At 26.5% G+C, this 20031-nt stretch overlaps 4 protein-coding genes across 10 annotated transcripts in view; 1 reads left to right on the top strand and 3 right to left on the bottom strand.

Annotated features, from left to right (window-relative positions):
* Positions 1-556: 556 nt before the first annotated feature.
* Positions 557-3871, bottom strand: LOC122513316 (protein D2-like). Its single transcript, XM_043629632.1, has 5 exons — positions 3682-3871; positions 3374-3483; positions 3007-3127; positions 1370-1580; positions 557-816 (listed from the first exon to the last, which is right to left on the bottom strand). The coding sequence occupies exons 1-5, from the start codon at positions 3701-3703 to the stop codon at positions 678-680; spliced, it is 603 nt and encodes a 200-aa protein (XP_043485567.1). The 5' UTR covers positions 3704-3871; the 3' UTR covers positions 557-677.
* Positions 3872-4002: 131 nt separating this feature from the next.
* Positions 4003-6446, bottom strand: LOC122513290 (phosphatidylethanolamine-binding protein homolog F40A3.3-like). Of its 6 annotated transcripts, none has more exons than XM_043629609.1 (3): positions 6360-6446; positions 4646-4897; positions 4003-4514 (listed from the first exon to the last, which is right to left on the bottom strand). In XM_043629609.1, exons 2-3 carry the CDS (start codon positions 4839-4841, stop codon positions 4162-4164), a joined length of 549 nt encoding a protein of 182 aa, XP_043485544.1. In that variant the 5' UTR covers positions 4842-4897; positions 6360-6446; the 3' UTR covers positions 4003-4161. The 6 variants fall into 6 exon arrangements, with proteins under 6 accessions (XP_043485544.1, XP_043485511.1, XP_043485517.1 ...); XM_043629576.1 differs by lacking the exon at positions 6360-6446 and adding an exon at positions 5287-5549; XM_043629582.1 differs by lacking the exon at positions 6360-6446 and adding an exon at positions 5328-5548.
* A 272-nt stretch (positions 6447-6718) lies between these two features.
* On the top strand, positions 6719-11404 carry LOC122513277 (zinc finger CCCH domain-containing protein 14). 2 transcript variants are annotated; one of them, XM_043629564.1, is made up of 8 exons: positions 6723-6789; positions 6874-7186; positions 7289-8962; positions 9417-9576; positions 9675-9832; positions 9926-10223; positions 10307-10433; positions 10557-11404. In XM_043629564.1, the coding sequence occupies exons 2-8, from the start codon at positions 7148-7150 to the stop codon at positions 10789-10791; spliced, it is 2691 nt and encodes an 896-aa protein (XP_043485499.1). In that variant the 5' UTR covers positions 6723-6789; positions 6874-7147; the 3' UTR covers positions 10792-11404. The 2 variants fall into 2 exon arrangements, with proteins under 2 accessions (XP_043485490.1, XP_043485499.1); XM_043629555.1 differs by having other exon boundaries at positions 6719-7186.
* A 6414-nt stretch (positions 11405-17818) lies between these two features.
* Positions 17819-20031, bottom strand: part of LOC122520217 (glypican-6) — a 156948-nt gene continuing 154735 nt past the window's right edge. Inside the window, exons 7-8 of the mRNA XM_043640280.1 lie at positions 19679-19848; positions 17819-18657 (exon numbers count right to left, since the gene is read on the bottom strand). Coding sequence (XP_043496215.1) covers positions 18311-18657; positions 19679-19848 — 517 coding nt within the window. The 3' untranslated portion in view covers positions 17819-18310. The remainder of the gene's footprint in view (positions 18658-19678; positions 19849-20031) is intronic.

Here is a 20031-nt window from a genome sequence, read left to right as displayed (position 1 = left end):
TTATTATTGATTTAAGTATAATAAAAATGAAAATAGTTGAAAATGTTCATCGAATGAAATATTATTTAACAACTACTAGTCATTATGTAATAACCTATCGATAAAAAAAATGGAAAAAAAAACTAATTGTATGAAAATAATCAATTTTGTAGAAGGTAAACGCTTAGACTAAGAATTTATTACTATAGAAAGGGATGCTCAAGACATCTTTAAAAAACGTAACTCATCTCGAAGAAGAAAAAAAAAAGAGAGAGAGAGAAATAGGATTATAATATCGTGTACATTTTATATTTATAACGATAAAAATGAGATGAAAATAAAAGCGGATTAATAAAAAGAAGAAAAGGAAAATAAAAAAAAAATTAAAAAATAAGAGTTAAGGTCAATATAATATGAAAGAAATATACATACATCGAAGAACTGACGTTCTAATTTCAATTATTATTTTATTTTATTATTATTATTATTATTATTATTATTATTATTTATTTATTATTATTATTTATTATTATTATTATTATTATTATTTATTATTATTATTATTATTATTATTATTATTATTATTTATTATTATTATTATTATTATTATTATTATTATTATACTTTTCGTATAAGAAAAAAGAGAAGACAATAGAAGACGAGATATAAGATAACTCACAGTATAAAATATGAAAACTTTAAAATCCTAAACGTTTATGATAAGAAGGTACGTTATCGTCATATTCAACTTTCATGAAGTTCCCTGCTATTGGTCCCTCTAAACTATATTTTTCCACGAACTTCTTCGTTGAAAATCGACTACGGAATCTGCCATCCCTATAATTTATATCAAATAGATAATATTTAATATGAATTAGAGCATGGAATTTTAAGTATGATTAAAGAATGAATATTATTTGTGTTGTTCAAAGGACAAAAATTAATTCCATTTTTAAAATGTTCTTTAAATTTTAAAGCCAAAGAATTGGATTGTTATTTAATTTTTATGTTAAATAATAAATTATAGGAAAATGTATGTAATTTTATTAATTTTTTGTACTTTCTATTCTGTAGAGTTAATTAATTTGGCTAACGAGTGACTCATTTATTAGGTCAATATTTTTTTTAAATATTTTTAGTTAATATTTTAAATAAATGATCAGTAATTATAATAAAATATAAACTAACGTAACCCTAACACTATTTATAAATTACTATTAATCATTTATTTGAAATACTAATAAATTATTATTTAATACTGAACATAATATTCATATACACATACTGAGTTTTTTATTTTACAAAATACCATTAATTAATCAAAAATACTGACCAAATAAATAGAAATATTAAAATAATAGTATTCTAAATAATAATTAATTATACACACCGATTACTCAATCTTCTCTCGTCAAAGGTAATAGCCCCTTGATTTTGTTTATAAAGAAGAAAAACGTAACGATGCTTTCCAGTATCTTTGGGTGGAGCTGGTCCTACGTATTCAGCAATAATTTCACCTTTAGCAACATTTTCTTCAGGTATGTTTCCAACTATCCAATGACGGAACTCTCGGTTGTATCCTCTTGTTGGAATATCAGGATCTATGAAACAAAAAGAAAAGAAATATCAATTGGAAGTTATTTTACGATTACGTAGTTGTGAGTTTTATACTAAAAGAAAGTATTGCAGATTATATAAAACATGGTTCAATGTCCTCGTTTTACAAACATGATTAATTTACTAAAATATCAATGCTGTGAATAGTGAACATTTTTTGATAGTGGATTGAAATTAAATAAGAAATGTTCTGTGCTTAATTTTTTAATCAATAGTAGTAAAAAAAGAAAATTAAATAAAAATTATAGTATAATTTTATTTAAAATTAATTCGAATGTGCCTGCTGTTTAAGCAATGCATTACTTAAATAATGAAGATTTTCTTAAAAGAATCTTCTAAAAAATGTATTCTATATCTAATTTTTAATCAACTTTTCCTAAGGGGTCACTGAATAATCCACAAATTTTTTACACATTTAAAGATTCTCTAGAAATAAAATATAAATAAATAATACTCTACTAATCTAGTAGCTAATTTTACACATATTTTTAATATTGCAAGGATTTGAGATCTTATTTTTTAAATTAATTTACTAAACTTTAGTTAAAATTCAGGGATCACCTAAACTTCTTTTACAATTCATAAAAGGACTCACAGATCACACATTCATTATTGTTATACTAATAACATTACTCTGTACAATATCATCCTGTAAAAGAACATGGGATCTCATATGAAACATCTGATTCTTTTATAATCAAATTTAAACGGATGATTCGCGAATGGAAAGGTGACGACATTTAACATTTTCTCATTTACGGATTTCAATAGATCAAAAGTAACGAAGCGAAGTCGAGCGTGTAAACAGGTTTCGAAGCTGGTGAAAGTAGTTTGTCTCTTCAATGATCTAAGGTCATTCAGGTGTCGTGTCACTCCTTTCGTGCTTCTTCGAAAAAAGAAAGGATTAAAAAAAAAGAACGGTAAAAAGATTTAAATCCTTATAACTTAATACTTAAGTATATTGGAAACACTTAGAGATTAGGTGTAAAATAAAAAAAAAGATTACTTTAATAATTAAAAATAATGTTTTAATCTAAACAAATTGTTTTTTATTTTATATTATTATTATTATTTATTTTTTATTTTTTTATAGCACAATAATTTAATTGAATACAATATTTTTTTAAATATTAGGCGCGAGATATACTTTACAAAAATAAAATATTAAATAAAAAATTATTCTCTTTTTAGAAAAAATGTGTATTTTTATTAAATTATTTATCATAGAATGTGTTATAAAAACAAAAAAAGAATATTTATATATAAAATTATTGGAAATAAAATGTTCTGCGAGTATTCTCATATTTCTGAGACTTAAACAAAATTTTAACAAAGTATTTTAAGATATTAATATTTTTGTGAAATTCTTCTTGAATATGGGATTGTTTAAAAATATATAAATATATATACCTGTCATAATAAGCGTATAAAGAACACCTCCATCATGTTTATAATGAATTTCAGGAATCTCTTGCGTTTGAGTAGGCGTCAATTCGGTTCCCAGATCAACTACGTTTTTACCATACTTGACCTGCATTTTAAAAACTCGTTATAGAACTTATATGATACTTGATATATATTTTTTTTCCTTTATATCAATTTATTTATTAATTAGATAGAACTGTGATAAATTGATTTAATCATAAACTATTGAAGTACAATAAAATCATGCATATTCAAAATTTGAGCTAGTACGTCAACAAATTTTTTTTAATTAACTATACTTTATTACTTAATTTAAATGGGTTAATAATAAGTAATATTATACGAAGTATACCTCGATTTTCTCGGTGGGAACGCTTTGCAATATATCAGGTTGAATATTTGCAGTTTTAAACTCTGATGCAACGTCCGCGAACGCGAAAGTTGTTACGCTGAGAAAAATTCCTGAAAATAATTTTTTTTAATGTACAATAATTTACAAAAATTAATTATTATATAATTCTATTTGTGTGTTAAAATCTTATAATTTCTTTTTTTTCGTCATAAAGATCATTTATGTTTGTTATATTTTCTATACAATTTTAGAAAATTAAAAATTCGATAAAATAAAAATAGAAAATAGAAAATAACTATAAAACATACCTAATGATTTTAACATCTTCATCCTTGTTGCGATACGAAAGACTGCAACGATGTAAGTATGTTACCATAGAAAATGAATGTCTTATTTGAAGTCATCCCCACCAAGATTCTCTTCCTACCAAGGACAATAAACTTATTTAGTTATCTAAATTACTATAGATAGACAGTTTATCGTTTTTAATTCTTAAACAAATTACTTAATTATAGATAAGAATGATAGTAAATTATAGATAAGAAAAAATGTATGCAAAATATGTAATAAAATTGGTATGTTATTTATTGTATAAAAATAACATAAAGTAAGAGAAAATAACAAACATATTTATCTATATATCAGAACTTTATTAAAAATCATATTACAATATTATTTCTCTATAAACCCTACAACAAATTATATGCATATTCCTCTTTTATCATGTGTTTTACAGTAATTGATTAATACAGTATAACTAAATAATATTACTGGAAGCAGAGAATTCTTTAAGCACCGAGTTGCTTGTACAAAATAGGTACGTAATCATCATATTCAGCTTGGTACATGTTTCCAGCAATGGGATCACCAAGGTTATACTTTTTCGCAAACTTCCTAATAGAAAATAGACCACGGTCATCTGCACTTCTGTTAGTTAAACGCTTCTCATCGAAAGTTAATTTCTTAGGTTGTTTGTATAGAAGGAAAACATAACGATGAAGGCTGGTTCCTTTTGGAGGACCAGAACCGACATACTCTGAGAGAGTTTCACCCTTACTGATGTCATTGCCAGGTATGTTACCAACTAACCAGTGATGCCATTCACGGAATTTGGGATCTTTTCTACTGGGTGCGTCAGGATCTATAAACAAAAAGAAAAACAAGATGTGTATAATTAAATTATATTCGTAAATATAACATTAACTTTTTCTTATAGTATTGCATTAATTATTAATTAACTTTATTTGATAAATACAAATAAAATCAACTTACCAGTCATACAAAGGGTATAAAAAGTGTTAGCATCCCCAGCCCATTTAACCGTAGGTTGATCCTTAACTTGAGTAGGAGTTAAAACTTTACCAACCTCAATAACAAGATTATTGGGATAGGATACGTCCAGTAAGGTGGATGGAGCCTTATCAATGACATCGGGAACAACCCCATGTTTTTGCAATTCCTCAGCCATGGAAGACAGAAAACGTGTTGCGGTTTTAAGTATTGGCTTTTTAACGATGGAGGAAACTAGAAAAAGAAAGAAATACAGAATATCTTCAAACTAATTAGCCCTTGTCACCTTGACTATTAACAAGCAAATGTTTCTACAATTAAATAAACAAAATCAAGCTTTGTTGATTTGTTGCTAACAGCTACTACTACGTTAAATCACTGCTAACCTGGACTCTTATTTTTAAAGGTATGAAACAAAATGTAATTGGCAAACCGTATGTTCGGTGATTCGTCTAGCTGTGCTACTGAGTGAGTGCTACCTATGTTATATACAAATGCAAATGCGGAAAAAATTATCAACGTTGTGACGTAATTGAAAATAATTATTGTAGGATGAGAGTATGTAGTTATTATTATTTCTTTTTATGTATGTATTTTTGTTTTTATTAGTTTTTAGTCATTACTTGTATTGAGAAAAAGCATTTTCATGACGTTTAACACGTACAAATTTGTACACGCACACAATTGAAATTCTATTGATCCTCTTCAAAAAATATAAAATGATTTTATTTCAAACTTATGGAAGACAAAATAGCTCAGCAATTAAGTGGAACTTAATCAGATACAATTTGTACATCTACCGGTTAGTAACGAGTTAAATTACGAAATTACACGAATTTAGACGAGTTTTACCGAACGGTCATGTAACATGTAAAATATGAAAAAAAAGTGCTCATTATTGCAAGCAAGAAAGGAGATAAAAATAGATGATGATTGAAGAATAAATCTATCAAGTTTTATGCATTAATCATTTTTATTAAATTTTTTTTGTTCAGTATTGTATGTTAATATTACATGATATTTAATATTATTAATATTATTATTTATAATATTAAATAATGTAATAAATTATAAGTTAAAAAAATAATATTATTAATATTAATATATTAATCAATGATTTTAATATTATTAAAATTAATATAAGAATCAACGAAACCAAAATTGCACGTAATTGGCTGTTACAGTATTAGGACCATAAACACCATTCACAATTTCAGCCGTCTGGCTTGCATTTTCGCTTTTGTCAAAGAAAAACTGTAAAATGTACCGAACTTTCTCTTTGTTGGCTTTCATTTTTAACACCCTGCAACTCACAACTGAATAGACCAAACAAAATACAGCAAAAGAATTTTTGTAATGCGAAATGTTACCTTTTCAACGACCATAAATCTGAAATTGTTTAATCAATATTTTATTTTTTTTTCTACCGAAAAAATAATGGATTTCTTTTTCATCAACCTAATTTTTATTAATTATTTTTTAATAATAAGTTTTTACTTATCTGAAAATATGTGTATATATATATAATAATATGCAAGTATAATAATTATGCAAGTAAAAATGCAGAATGTTACCAACTTTCTTGAATCATTTGAAACAAAAATAATTTAATTTAATAAGAAAATGTTAAGTTGTATATTTTATTTCTTATTGCTTTCCAATATTTTTTAATGGTTCATTTTTAATATTTATGTACCATATTCACATTTAAAGTTACGTTTAACATTATTAACTGATGCATATCACAATAAAGATTGTATCTTTTCCTTTGACGCCATTTTGAAACTGAAGTGTTTAGGAAACAGTTAGATAATTAATTAATGCTTACTACTTAACTTTAACATTGTTATTTACATTAAAAAAAAATATCATAAACTATAGGCTATAAGAAAATTTATAACAAATCAAAATATATATATATATTATTCATTATTTCATAAAGACCCGACATTATAAGGATAAGTGATTTTAGATTTGAATTTTGGCGCTAAATATAAGTTAAGGTACGCAAACAGTATATCCAAATAACTAAAAAAATAATCCTAGATATGTACGTATGTACGGTAAATTATTGGAAACAGTAACCTAAATTTGATAGATTTAAGATATTAGTATATAGAATTGTGGTGAGAGATTCGTATTTAAAAATGTTTTTATGTTTTGATATTTCTATTGATTGACTAATATTTTCTTTTACAACGTAATCCCAGGTGTTATTGTCAAAATGAATATAGCACGGTATAGTGACTTTAATGTTTTAATAAAAGTTCCATGTTCAATGCAGCGATACCTACTTTAGTTAATATTCCAATTATAATGGAGTTTTGTCGTGGAGAAAGTCTCGAAGAAATTGTCTCATAGATGGCAGAGAATATTTTTATTCGATAAATAAATTCATGATAATTCCAATGCCATTCTAATATAAAGCAAAGTTTAAAGACTTATGTTTTATTTCAAGTGATATTGATTTAATTAAAACACATAATGGATATACGGGGAATAGAAGTAACAAATCAACTTAGAGTAAGTAAAAATTAAAAAAATATTCTTATTTTAATGATTATATTTATTTACATTTATTAATAATAATAATAATAATAATTTTTGGTTATAATTTTCTTTTAGAGTGCTATTCGTGCTAAATTATTAGAGTTAGGAGTACGCTACGATGAGGAATTACCAGATTATATTTTAGTAATGGTAGTAAATAAAAAGTCTCGTCAGCAAATGCACGAAGACTTAAATTTATTCTTAGAAGACAGTACAACTCCGTTTGTAGATTGGTTGCACGATCAAGTTTTAAAGAAACTTCAGAAAGTAACAGTTGCTAAGAAGAAGTCATCAAGAGAATTTGTACCTACTGTCGTTGTTAAACAAGAAGAGGAAAGGAAGAAAAGGAAAACATCTACGACATCTTTTTTGGAAGATCATACAACTGAACAAAGTGGAGAGAAACCTACTGTTAAAAATATTAAAGATGACAAAAGCTTGCATAAACCGGTCGCCAAGATGACTCTATTGAATCAGAGTAATTATGCTAATCACGTTAAAGGTACAGATAAATGTCCTAAACTAGCGCATAATGAAAATAAATCTAGTAATATTTCAACACCTATAAATAATCAAATTCAAGAAAGTATTGTTACAAAGGATAACACTTCATTAGAAGTTACAAAATCTGGTGCTGAAGTTAATAAAAATTCTAAGACACCTAATACTTCAACAAGAATTTTAAAGAGACCATTAGAATCTGGAAACGAACATCATGAATCATTGGAGAAAAAGGATAACAGTGGAAAGTTATCCAAATCTTTAGAAGAGAATGACAATACTCCGGAAGATAATGTTAAAAAACTTAAATCATTTGTTGTTTCTGTCAAGAATCGTCTTGGTGTTGCTTCGCCAAGAAAGAAATTTGAAATTTACAGAGAAAAAGCTGATAATGAAGCACGACACAAACAGTTAGAAAAAAGATTCGATAAGAAACGATTTAATAGCAGTCATAATACTAATTCACAACGTAATAGAAATTTTGAATTGGAGGAACGTGCGAAGAGAAATAGGGAGATAGAAACAAGACAACAAGAAGCAGATAGAGCGAATGATATTAAAAGTCGATTGGGTACCATTAGAAATGATCGATCTAATAAACTGATTGATATCAAAGATAAAGATAATCCTAATTTCAAATCTAAGATTTTATCTGACAAATTGACGGGTAGTATAAAAGATCGGCTAGGAATAAGCAACGCTCATAGACTTCAACAGAAATTGACGCTAGATACAGTAGAATATAAGACTAATAAATGCTTGGAACAAGATCGTAATACTTTAACGAGCAACAAGAATATTAAAACTAGATTAGGACCTTTAAAAAATAATTTCAAACCAATGAATTCTAAAAATTATTTGAATCCACTTATTCAATCTTCCAATGTTAGCAAAGATGAAAATCCTCCAGAAGTCATAATTGAAGAAGAATTAAACGACGAAGTAGATGAAGAAATAAACGCGGGTCCCCTGAAATCTCATATAATAGCTGTAAAAAAATCCATACCACCAAAGACTGAAAAAAAACGAATTAAAGCTATAGAAAAAGTTAATAAAAAGATATCTAATAATGTGGATGAAGAAGAGATCGAAGAATCTAAACTTCCCAGTAAAGTTATTGTGACGCCAAGACCTTTGAAGCCATTGCAGCCTCTACAGAAACGTGCGACGCAATCATTATTACTTAGAGCAGTCGCTGAAGCCAATCAATCGGTTGTTAAACAGAAAAATCCAGAACCATGTTTAATGGTATGTATAATGTGATAACGATTAATTTTTTATTTGTTAGTAATTATTGTTTGAGAGGATATCCCAAACTGATTACGATTTTTTATTTATGTTCTGTAGCTGTTTAATTACTGATTACTTGATATGATATGAAGACAAATCAAGAGTCCAACATTTCTATAAAAAGTGCTCAAAAGTATGAACGGTATATAGTTATCGTAATAAGCGCTAATTTAAGGGACGTTGTTATTAAAATTAATTGCACTGTATATAGTTAGGATGGAAAGGAAAATAAAATCTTACCTGTTCAAGTTCAATTCTTAGTTCTTATTTTTAACATTATAATATATGTATATATATATACGTATATTTATTATATACTTGGAGAAAAAATTGTTTCAGCATTTATAATTGTTTCCTTTTTTTTTCATGTATTTAAGATATTATCATTTAATTAAAGAATCACTTTTGATAGGAGAAGAAACCAGTTTTGAAGCGTCTTAGGCCAGCAGCTCCGTCGAGGGAATTAAGCCAAAGTTTGTCTGTACGTTTTAATGCTAATAAGAGGCTCGTCATGGAGAAAATTCAAGTCGAATTGAATACAGCGGACTCTGTTGAATCTGAACCTAAACCTTGTAAGTTTTTTAATTATATATGAATTACCTGTAACAATTATTATTATTATTATTATTATTATTATTATTATTATACTAATATTATTTTAATTATATAGATATGCCACATGTCACTGACGAACACATGGGAGTTGTGATGTCTCTATTCCAAAGAAACGATAATAACCAAAAGTTTTTAGTTACTTTAAATGGATATAATAATAATCATACAAAAGAAAAAACTATTTCTGATGACGAAGAACGTTTAGAAATGGAGGTAAAGTAGAACATAATAGTTATCATTAATTCCAATCATCAAACTGAAGTATTTATTTCATTTATTTATTTATTCGTTCTTTGTTTTGTTTAGGTAACCGAAGACGATGAAATGGCACTGTTAACGGTGCAGAATGATACACTTGTACCAAGTGATTCAGATCCAAACATTCTACGGATAACTGACTTGGATGATGATGCTGATTCGATTATAAAAGATATAAACGAAGAGAACAATGAAAATTGTAACATAGAAAATGTAGATGTTGTTGAGAATATACAAACAAAGAGAAGAAAATTGAGTCCAATAATATACAATAGATCTCATTCGCCGAGTCCAGTTGAAGTTAAATCTACAATGGTATATGGTAGTAGCGTAACGACGACTAAACGTAAATACAATTCTATTTTAACATTTCAAACAAAAATTAACGATCATCAATAATAATTACCGTATTTCTTTATTCGTATATAGGTAAAAAACCGAACGTTGAGAGCAGTGTGTCAACGGTGATCGATAAATCAAAAGAAAAATGTCGATATTGGCCTAATTGTACTCTCGGAAACAAATGCGCGTTTATGCATCCCACAGTTATGTGCAGGTAAATATTAACAAATTATTATTTCAATTTTAATCATATGTATACTTTTGTAAGTTTTTTTTAAATTTAATCGTTAAATCGTATCATGTATTTAGTAAAACATTTATTTAATTATTTAAACAGCGCATTCCCAGCTTGTAAGTTTGGAGACAAATGTGCGTACAAGCATCCCAAATGCAAATTTGGATTATCCTGTACAAAATTAGGATGTGTATTCTCGCATCCTACGCAACAATGCAAATATCATCCTTTTTGTAATAAACCCGCTTGTCCATATTCGCATCCTGTAACGCACACGGTACTTATACCCGAAGCGAATACTCAAAGAGCTAAATTTACATGGCGAAGAAGCGATTGAGGAAACAAGTATTTGTTAGACCTTAATAATGTGAGATTTTGATAGATCTCATAAGGATTAAATTGTACATATTTCAATTCGTTCATAATATTAATTATTAATAATAATAATAATAATAATTACATAGACTTATTGCCACTTTGTACAGAGAATGAGAATGAAACAAAAAGAAAGAAAGAAAAGAAGAAAAAATATTAAACCGAAAATTAGTATTTGAGTCTTTCACGATTTATCTACATTATTATACGTATTATTATATATTCATAACCGTCGATAGATATATATGTATAGAATACGTGCTACACAAAATGTAATTTGCATTTGTTAAATAGACATAGTTTCTTTTCCAAACGCCGGTTTCAATATTGTGAATAATATTACATTTATTTCATCATTTAACATTACAATGAAATGAAATATTTTCCAACATATTGACCGGTACTGAAAGTCTAGAAAGAGAAAAAGAAAAAAAAATTAAAAAATATAGATAGCTTATTATATACATTAAACACACATACACATACTTACACAGTTAAATTTTGAATTAATTCAAGATCGTTAACATGAGTTGCAAAATGATGTGTGAATAAAATAAAAAAAGAATGAAATAAAATAAAATTTCCACCGACGAATTATGGAAAAAAAGATAAAAGTAGCAAAATAATATATTATATTATGCATACATCTATTAAATAATTTTTATCGCATATGTCCTATTATCTTAAAAGTTTCATTTTTCGCATTAACAATTTAGAGTTGAAAGATTTTGTAAAATTTCGTACGTTTAATTAACGTTAATCATCTTATTATAGAATTATTATAGTTTTTATTGCATTGAATTAAATAGTAAGATGTAGGAAATAGTATTATAGAGATTCAAACAATTTTCTTCTACGTATTTCTATCACATACCAATAATTATTGTGTATATATATATATATAATATTAATTAATATTAATAATTCATATCTTATAATATTATATTAACCTTTTGCATTTGAAGGTTTTTTATTCAGATTACCTATACTTTATGGAATATTATTCTGGAAAGATTTAATTTGCAAAATTATAAACTAGAAATTATTTGTATCTAAATAAAACTGGCTCTGGAGCAAAGAGTTGATATTAATCAGTTAGTTGTGATTGACGAGTATACTCGCCATGCGGAAAAGGTAGTAATCATTTGTTATTTATATATATATATATATATAAATTGTAATTTTAATGAAAACTAAAATATATTCGTCAATTTCAAGATGTTTCAAATATATGGAGAGAAAGATAAAATAAAACGGAACCAAAAATATAAATAATTATTATGAAAATATTTTGTATATAGTGTAAACAAAGTAGAACAAACTAGGCCAATTAAACCTAACACTGCATGTCTAATCTAGAAACATTTTCTAGATTTATATACCAACCATATCTTTAAAAAGTAATTCTACACGAAAATGTTTACATTGTTTATGAAAATAATATTCGGATAGAAAGAAAATATTCGTATTTAATTTGTGAAGTATCATTTTGTATTGTACTTTTATATTGTTCTTTACTAAATATCATTCAACAACAGCAATTCATAACTGATCATTTTTTTAAGTAATTGATTTTTTGCTTTCATATGCGAATTATTTGATTAAATTAACCACTTGCAGTGGAAAAACGTGCCAGGAACGTCGAGAGATACTTCTATTACCGGAACGCCAGCGACGTGTGTAACACGTCGTCAGGCGATTGTCAACAAAAACAAAAACGATGTGCATGGCACGCGTCGGTGAATTGTTTTTGCCAGCGCAAGTGGGTTATTAAATAAATGTCAGTAATAAAATGATTAATTTGATAAAGAAATAAAACAGAGTATGCTATATATATACTCTAGACGATACAATTTAGGTATACATTTGCAAAGAGGTTGCTACAACTAACTGGTTCATTAATATTAATTAATATTACATATATAATATATATATTTATAATAGATGCATAGAATTAAAAAACCCGGCACTTCATTCCTCAGTGGACCAGAGAAACACAATTGTTTTGAAAAATATGTAAAGTATTACAAAATAAATCGTGCGTATAAAAAATAAGAGATTAAAACTAACATAATTCATTAACTAAAATTTCTATATATCATTTATTTTCTAATTTAAGATTTAAAAATTTTTTAATTTAGGACGTGATAGAAAATCGCTTTCTCTAACAATAGCTCTATCAAACCTTATCAACAATTTTTTAAATTCTACATAGTTATAGGGATCTATCAGAATTATAAATTATGGAAGCAATAAGATCGAATACATAAACGTTTTCAAGAAAATAAAAGGTTTTGAACCTAATACACGTCAAGGAGTTGAAAAGTTTTGAGTTTACCACGAGGAGAGTTAAAAAGTTTTGAACTTACTACGAAGAGGGTTGAATAATTTTGAGCTTTACACGTGTATAATACTTACAACCTTTTATTTTCTTGGAAACGGTTATGTATTGGGTCTTACTGTTTGCACATTGTATGGGACCTAATAGACCCCAAAAACTGTGTGGCGTTAACAAAAAATCGGTGTTAATCGGTGTTATCGTATGGAGCTATTGTAAATCAAACAAAAAATATGGAAATAATAAAAAATATAAATAAATGTGAAATATGATATATAATACAAACATATGATTAATTCGAATATTTAAATTTATTCCATACGGTTGGTCGTTAAATTAAATTTTATATTACATAGGGCAGTTTAATTATACATTGAAAATAATCTATCTATTATGTATCGATGAACTTCTTTCTTATTATTTTTTATTATAACACACAGAGAACAATTTCGAGTACAAGTCCACAAGTGGATTGATGATGATGCTGATTATGAGTGACGATAATGGTGATAATAATAATATTAATAATAATAATAATAATAATAATAATAATAATAATAATAATAATAATAATAATAGTAATAATAATAATAGTAATAATAATAATAATCTAATAATAATGCATTTGGTTGTGTTAACATAACAACACAGCGATTAATAAATTAAATTTTGAGGAAAATTCTCATTTATGATTTTTCATCTAAACTTTGTTAAGTAGTAATAATTAAAAAGAAATAAAAAAAGAAAAAATATGCATTTAATGTAAATGCATTTTTATGTTAAGCTAGCACTAGCATTTAAAACATCTAATCAAAAATTGTTTAATAATTATAAGAATAAGCCGTTTTATTATTCTTTATCTTTTTTATTTTTTATTTGCATTTTTTTAAAACTAATGTTTAGTTTAATTACACTGAATTTTTATATTAATTACGTTAACAGGTTGTTTATGTATGCATGTATATATATGTATGTACGTATCCGTATTTTGGATTTTTTTGATATTAGATTAACATGTACGAACGATGAAAGAGAACTCAAAATTGTACGGAAAAAGTAGGAAAAAAAAATTGACGATTCGCATTGAATAATTTTGAGGAATGTATATAACGATGCGACTCTCTTGATGAAAATTTCAATGTTATTTACATATTTATTTCTTTTTTATTATAATATGAATAATAATTTTCTAATAGTCGATTATCTTGTTATCACGGTAAAACTTTATCCTTGAATATTATTTCTATTTTTTTATTTATTCTTTTTATTTCAATATGAATAATAATTTTCAAATAATTTATTATTTTTGTAATTGTTTGTAATAATTCGTATCGAATGGATGTTAAATTTGAAAATCAATTTTACTATAATGTTTTAACTGACCTGTGTAAACGTAAAAATTCTATATAATTACTGTATATATAAAACATATAATATTCTAACGTGTAATCTATTTTATCGCGATAGAGAGTGTTCTTTCTTATTTATTTATTTAATTAATTACTTCTTATTTACTCCACTTAAATTTTCACGTTCCTTTATCTTTTTTCTTTTTTCTTTTTTTTTTATTATTACTCTTATTAAAATAGTGGGTTTAATTAAGAGCATCGTCACACTTGAGGCTTGTTTGGACCTTTCCAACCATAAACATGTTATTTATATATGTGTAAGTATGTTAATTCATACACTCAGTATTATTTTATTTTTTTCTTATTTATTTCCATATCTTTCCTCTCCACACCTTTTTTATGTAATTTAAATGTATACTGTTTTAAATATTTTTAATTCCATTGTTTTAAATTAATTGCATTTTAGTTGCAAGAAAATCTGAAAAAACGAAAACAAAAGATGATCGGATAAATTGGTAATTATACATCTACATACACACACAGACTCAACACACATTCATTCATTTCTTTCTTACAAACTTTTCTTTTTCTATAATTAATTAATTTTTTATATAATAATCATAAATTTCGTATATAAATCTATTTTATTAATATTATTATTATTGTTGTTAATATTAATATTATTATTAATATTATTATTATTATTATTATTATTATTATTATTATTATTATACTTATTACAATTAATATTATCATCATTATTATTATTATCGTTATTATTATTATTTTAATTAAACGTACTGAGCAATGTTCGGCAGTATTTAATTCAATAGACGATTAACGATTATAATTCGAAATATTTCATTACCAATCACAATATAATTGCTATATGTGATAATGATTTATCATTATATAAATAGTTATTATTTATAAATCGAATTAAGTATTGCCTAACAGTCGTACTTGGGGCACTTTGAGAAATCTTTCCTTCTTTTTTTTTACTCTCTCTTTTTATCAGAATTACATACAACCTCTTTCTTTCTCTCTCTCTCTCTCTCTCTTTCGCATATATTATCACACGCATATTATTTCTCATCGTTTTAAACGTAATAACACACATTATAATTCATTACACACTCACGTACTTATTTACCTAATTAATGGATTAAAAAAGGAAAGAAAAGAAAACATTTCGGTGTCAAGGCTTTTACAAATTGTTTATGGCTCATCTTATTCTTTTTTCTCTTTTTTCTTTTCTTCATTCACATCGATGATTAATCAATCAATTAATCAATTAATTAATTCATTCATTTAATGAATGATCAATTAATTGATTAATTAATTTAATTTAAATAATATTCATTATTTTGTTTTTTCGTTCCTTCTTTAAATATATATGGAAAGCATATTTGGACTTCTCGTTTTTATTTTTATTTTTTAAATGTCAATAAAAATGATTGCAGGAAAAGAACAAAAAAATTAGGAACGTCGTCTTTAGATTTATTATTATTATTATTACACGTCATCGGTGTGCGTGCGTGCGTGTTTGCCTATCATCGTGCAGTCGCGTTAACGACTATAATTTTTATTTTTTCGTTTGTTCATTTATTTATTTATTTAAATCTATATTATTATACTCCTTTCGAGAAAAAGAGTATAAATTATTTTTATCAAAATTGTATAATATACGATTGTTATAATATAAAAGATCTTCTTCATTATGATAACCCTGTTCCTATTTGGTGCATTATTTTTTTGCACAATATTTGTTCCATTTTTATTGTTTTGTATTTCTTGTTTTCCTCCCGTTATTTATTTATTTATTCGCTAAGAAACAATAATGACGAAAGAAATTTATTTATATGAATAAATGTCCGCGTACACACACATACGTAATTAATTGTTTTCTACTTACTTAGATATGTTTTTTTATCTCTTTTTTGTTTTTAAAAAACATGAAATTCGGTATTGATTGATGATAAGCCAAAAAAATTCGCAAAAGAAATTACAATACTTACTTAAATCATACACATAGATATACATATACGTATGTGTAGGTAAGAATTTATTATACGTGCTTTTATTCAGTTTCTTTTCTTTTTTTCTATTTCGTTCAATAAAATATTTCGAACGTAATGTGTGTGTGTGTGTGTGTGTGTGTGTGTATATATGAATATAACTTTTACATTAATTTAATTACATATATATATATGTAATATTATATAATATAATATGTAATATAATAATATATTATAAATACAAATAATTATTTAGTTTGTTTAGTTATTATTATAGTTCTAATATTTCACTAGATTTTTTATTTTTTTATTTCTTTCTTTACTTTTATATATATATATTTAATGTCCTTTTATCAATGAATTCGTGAACAATGTTACCGATTCGCATAAATTTTATTATAGTGTTTGTTTGTTTTTTTTTCTTTTTTTTGTCGAAGAAATTTTGCGCGTGCGGCACGCGGGTAGCTAATTATTGGTGACGATTCGATGACGATGATACGAGCTCAGTTTATTTTTGATTTTATCACAGGAGCTCTCTTTCACTTTCAGCCTTTTTAGCAAGGATTGTTGTTTTTTTTTTTCGTTTTATGTCGCACGACGTTTTGACACTTTATTTGAACGTATTTTAATCATGTGCAGTTTCTTGTTTGGTTACTAAATTTGAGCCGATTAGCGTATCAGTGACGTAATATTTGTATCAGTTACGAGAAGAAAGAAAGAAAGAAAGAAAGAAAGGAAGGAAAAAAAGAAGATGAAGAAGAAGAAAACAACAATATTGTAACTTAACGAAAAAATAAGGTGAAAATATTTTTTATTAACCCTCTATAACACGTCTCGCAATTTAGAACTCACACACAAACTTGGGCATTCATTTTATTTTATCGTAACAAAATTATTATACATGTTTGATGTATTTTAAATATTTTTTCTAAAATCATTATATTGCAATTATAGTACAAATATTATAATTGTTACATTACATTAAATATTTTTTGTAAATAAGAACAAAAATTTAGGTTATAGAGGATTAAACGAACACAAACACGCAGACAAAAGCAAATGATTTTCTTTTTTCATTTTTGTTTTGACGAATCTAATTTAACGAAACGAAATATTAAAGAGTCAAGTATAGTAATTATAAGAAACAAAAGAAAAGACAAAATATACTCTCTTCTTCTCGGTTCGGTTAAAATAACTGAATAATTCCGCGCGCTTTGGAGAGTTCAATGCCGGAGCATAAAACGTAAATTCTCGTATACTCAGTTCCAGTATCATAGTTCTTTGTTTTTATTTTTATATCGCAATTTAATCGAATTTAGTTTAATTAATTAGATCTAAGCACTCATATATATCGTGTAAAGATTCTCACGTTAATAATAGAAATAAAAAAATAGATAGATAAGATCGATCAGTTTCAATCGAGCGTCTAAAATAATTAATCCTAAAATGTCGAATAAAAAAAAAGGAAGAAGAAGTAGAAGAAAATATACCTCATATAGTATATTTTCTTATTTTTTATATATATATATATATATAAAACTCACTTTACTTGTAATTATCGTCGATCAAAATTTCGCTTATATAACGAAAAAAAAATACCATTTTTTTTTCGATCACTAACGCATCAGTTTCACGACAATAACTATGACAACAACAACGACGAATACAAGGATCGTCGAAGTGGATTGTTGAATGAAAAGGAGTTACTGTTGTTGTTCTCTTAAAAAGAGATATTTACACTGTAGTACACTGCTCGATTATAATAAAGCCGTATGATCACAGCCACTCGGTGAGACATCCACCAAACCACATGACAACTATCGGCACCAGATACGTCGTCAATGCTCGTGATAAAGATATTTTTTGTCTGGTTGCTCCACTATCAGCTGTGTCCGTTGTATTGCCATATTTCTTGGTATTGTTGTTATCGTTGTTTAATTTGGTATCAACATCTACTCTTGGCGGTACCTCTTCCGGACCTCTATTAGGTGTTGGTTGATTCGGTGGTTGTTCTGGTAATGAATGGTCACCACCGTAACCTGATCCTTCTACGAAACGATCCTCGTTGTCCATACCATCCGAACCGTCACCTGATCCACTTCCGGATCCGTACCATACTTCCTCTGAAAATGAATATTTTAAAACAAAACAATTATATTAGACTCACGAAAGATTTCTGGTTAAACTGGTTAAACTAATGTTTAGTATTAGATGGAGACTAGGAGTTTAATTTTTGGGATAACATAAATGCTCATGAAGGTACTGTTCTTGATTGTACTGTTTATTTCCACCTTTGAAATTTCCCAAATCCATGAAATATTAATTTTCTTTTTAAGGATTAATAAGTATAGGCTAACTGTACCTAATATGGAATACCTAATTTATTTCATCATCTTTTTAAAATCAGGTGTTTTATATTAATTATAATTACCCTACATATATAATAGGTTTAAGGATTATATCTTATATTAATTACATAGTCATAACATTTTAATATTAATGTTACCGGCAAAGTAGGAAATCCAGCATTATAGGGAATGTATTCATATTTCTCACATTTCCTAGGCATTCTGTAGAATGACAAATGAGAAACTGTCAAAGTAAGAAATACATCTTCGAGTCGTTTCGAATGATTTTTAATAGAATGCAGATACGAAACATTTTGTTCTAAACGTGCTTATCTTCCGCTATGATAAGAAATAAAAGATAGATTTTTCATGGTAATCTCTATAAATATCGGTCTAAATGTAATAATCTTCTACTATGATAAGTAATAGTGGGCCCTACATAATAACACACCGGCATAGAGTAAGTTTCAATTTATAGAAGTGCGCATAGTATAGCGGCGCGCACAGTCTCAAAAATCCGCGCACAAAAACACGCGTAGAAGTCAAGGTATTAAATTTGTTAAAAAAAAAAAATAATTTTTTTACTGTGCTCCATGATCGCTTTTGTGTGTGTGCCTGTTGCCCGATAATGTATTCTTTTCAACATTGCCTAGGAAAAGTCCGTAACAATTCTTCTGTTTCCTGCATTGCCTAAAAACGCCAGGCCATTGTTCACAATTCCTACTTTGCCGGTAACATTAATATTGAATAAATAGTATTCAATACTGAATTCAGGGGTTTACACAATAATAAATACCTGTATCTATCCAGTCAACATCTTGACCATTAAACGCTGACCTAAGCCTGTTCGTGATCGTCGTCAAAGCAAAAATTTGATCCCTCACGATCGTAGGCCTTGGTCCGCTACTTCGTACTTCTGGGTTTAATGGTTGCGTCTCTCCATCCGAGGATACTGGATATATATATCTATAAATAAATCATTTATAAAAAATCAGTCCCATAAAATATATACTTGCCTTGTTTTTGCAATTTGGAAAAATAAAAAACAACAACAAAAATTTTTAATCAATAATAATTTGTCGACACCACTGTGCAAAAACAATTCCAATTATAAATGTCATAATTAATATGCTTGAAACGAGTAAGAAA

Source organism: Polistes fuscatus, unplaced genomic scaffold, assembly GCF_010416935.1.
Source record: "Polistes fuscatus isolate 324 unplaced genomic scaffold, CU_Pfus_HIC Scaffold1, whole genome shotgun sequence".
Taxonomy (NCBI): Eukaryota; Metazoa; Arthropoda; class Insecta; order Hymenoptera; family Vespidae; genus Polistes; species Polistes fuscatus.
Note: the sequence above shows the minus strand (reverse complement) of the source record. Positions and strands in the feature narration are given on the sequence as shown.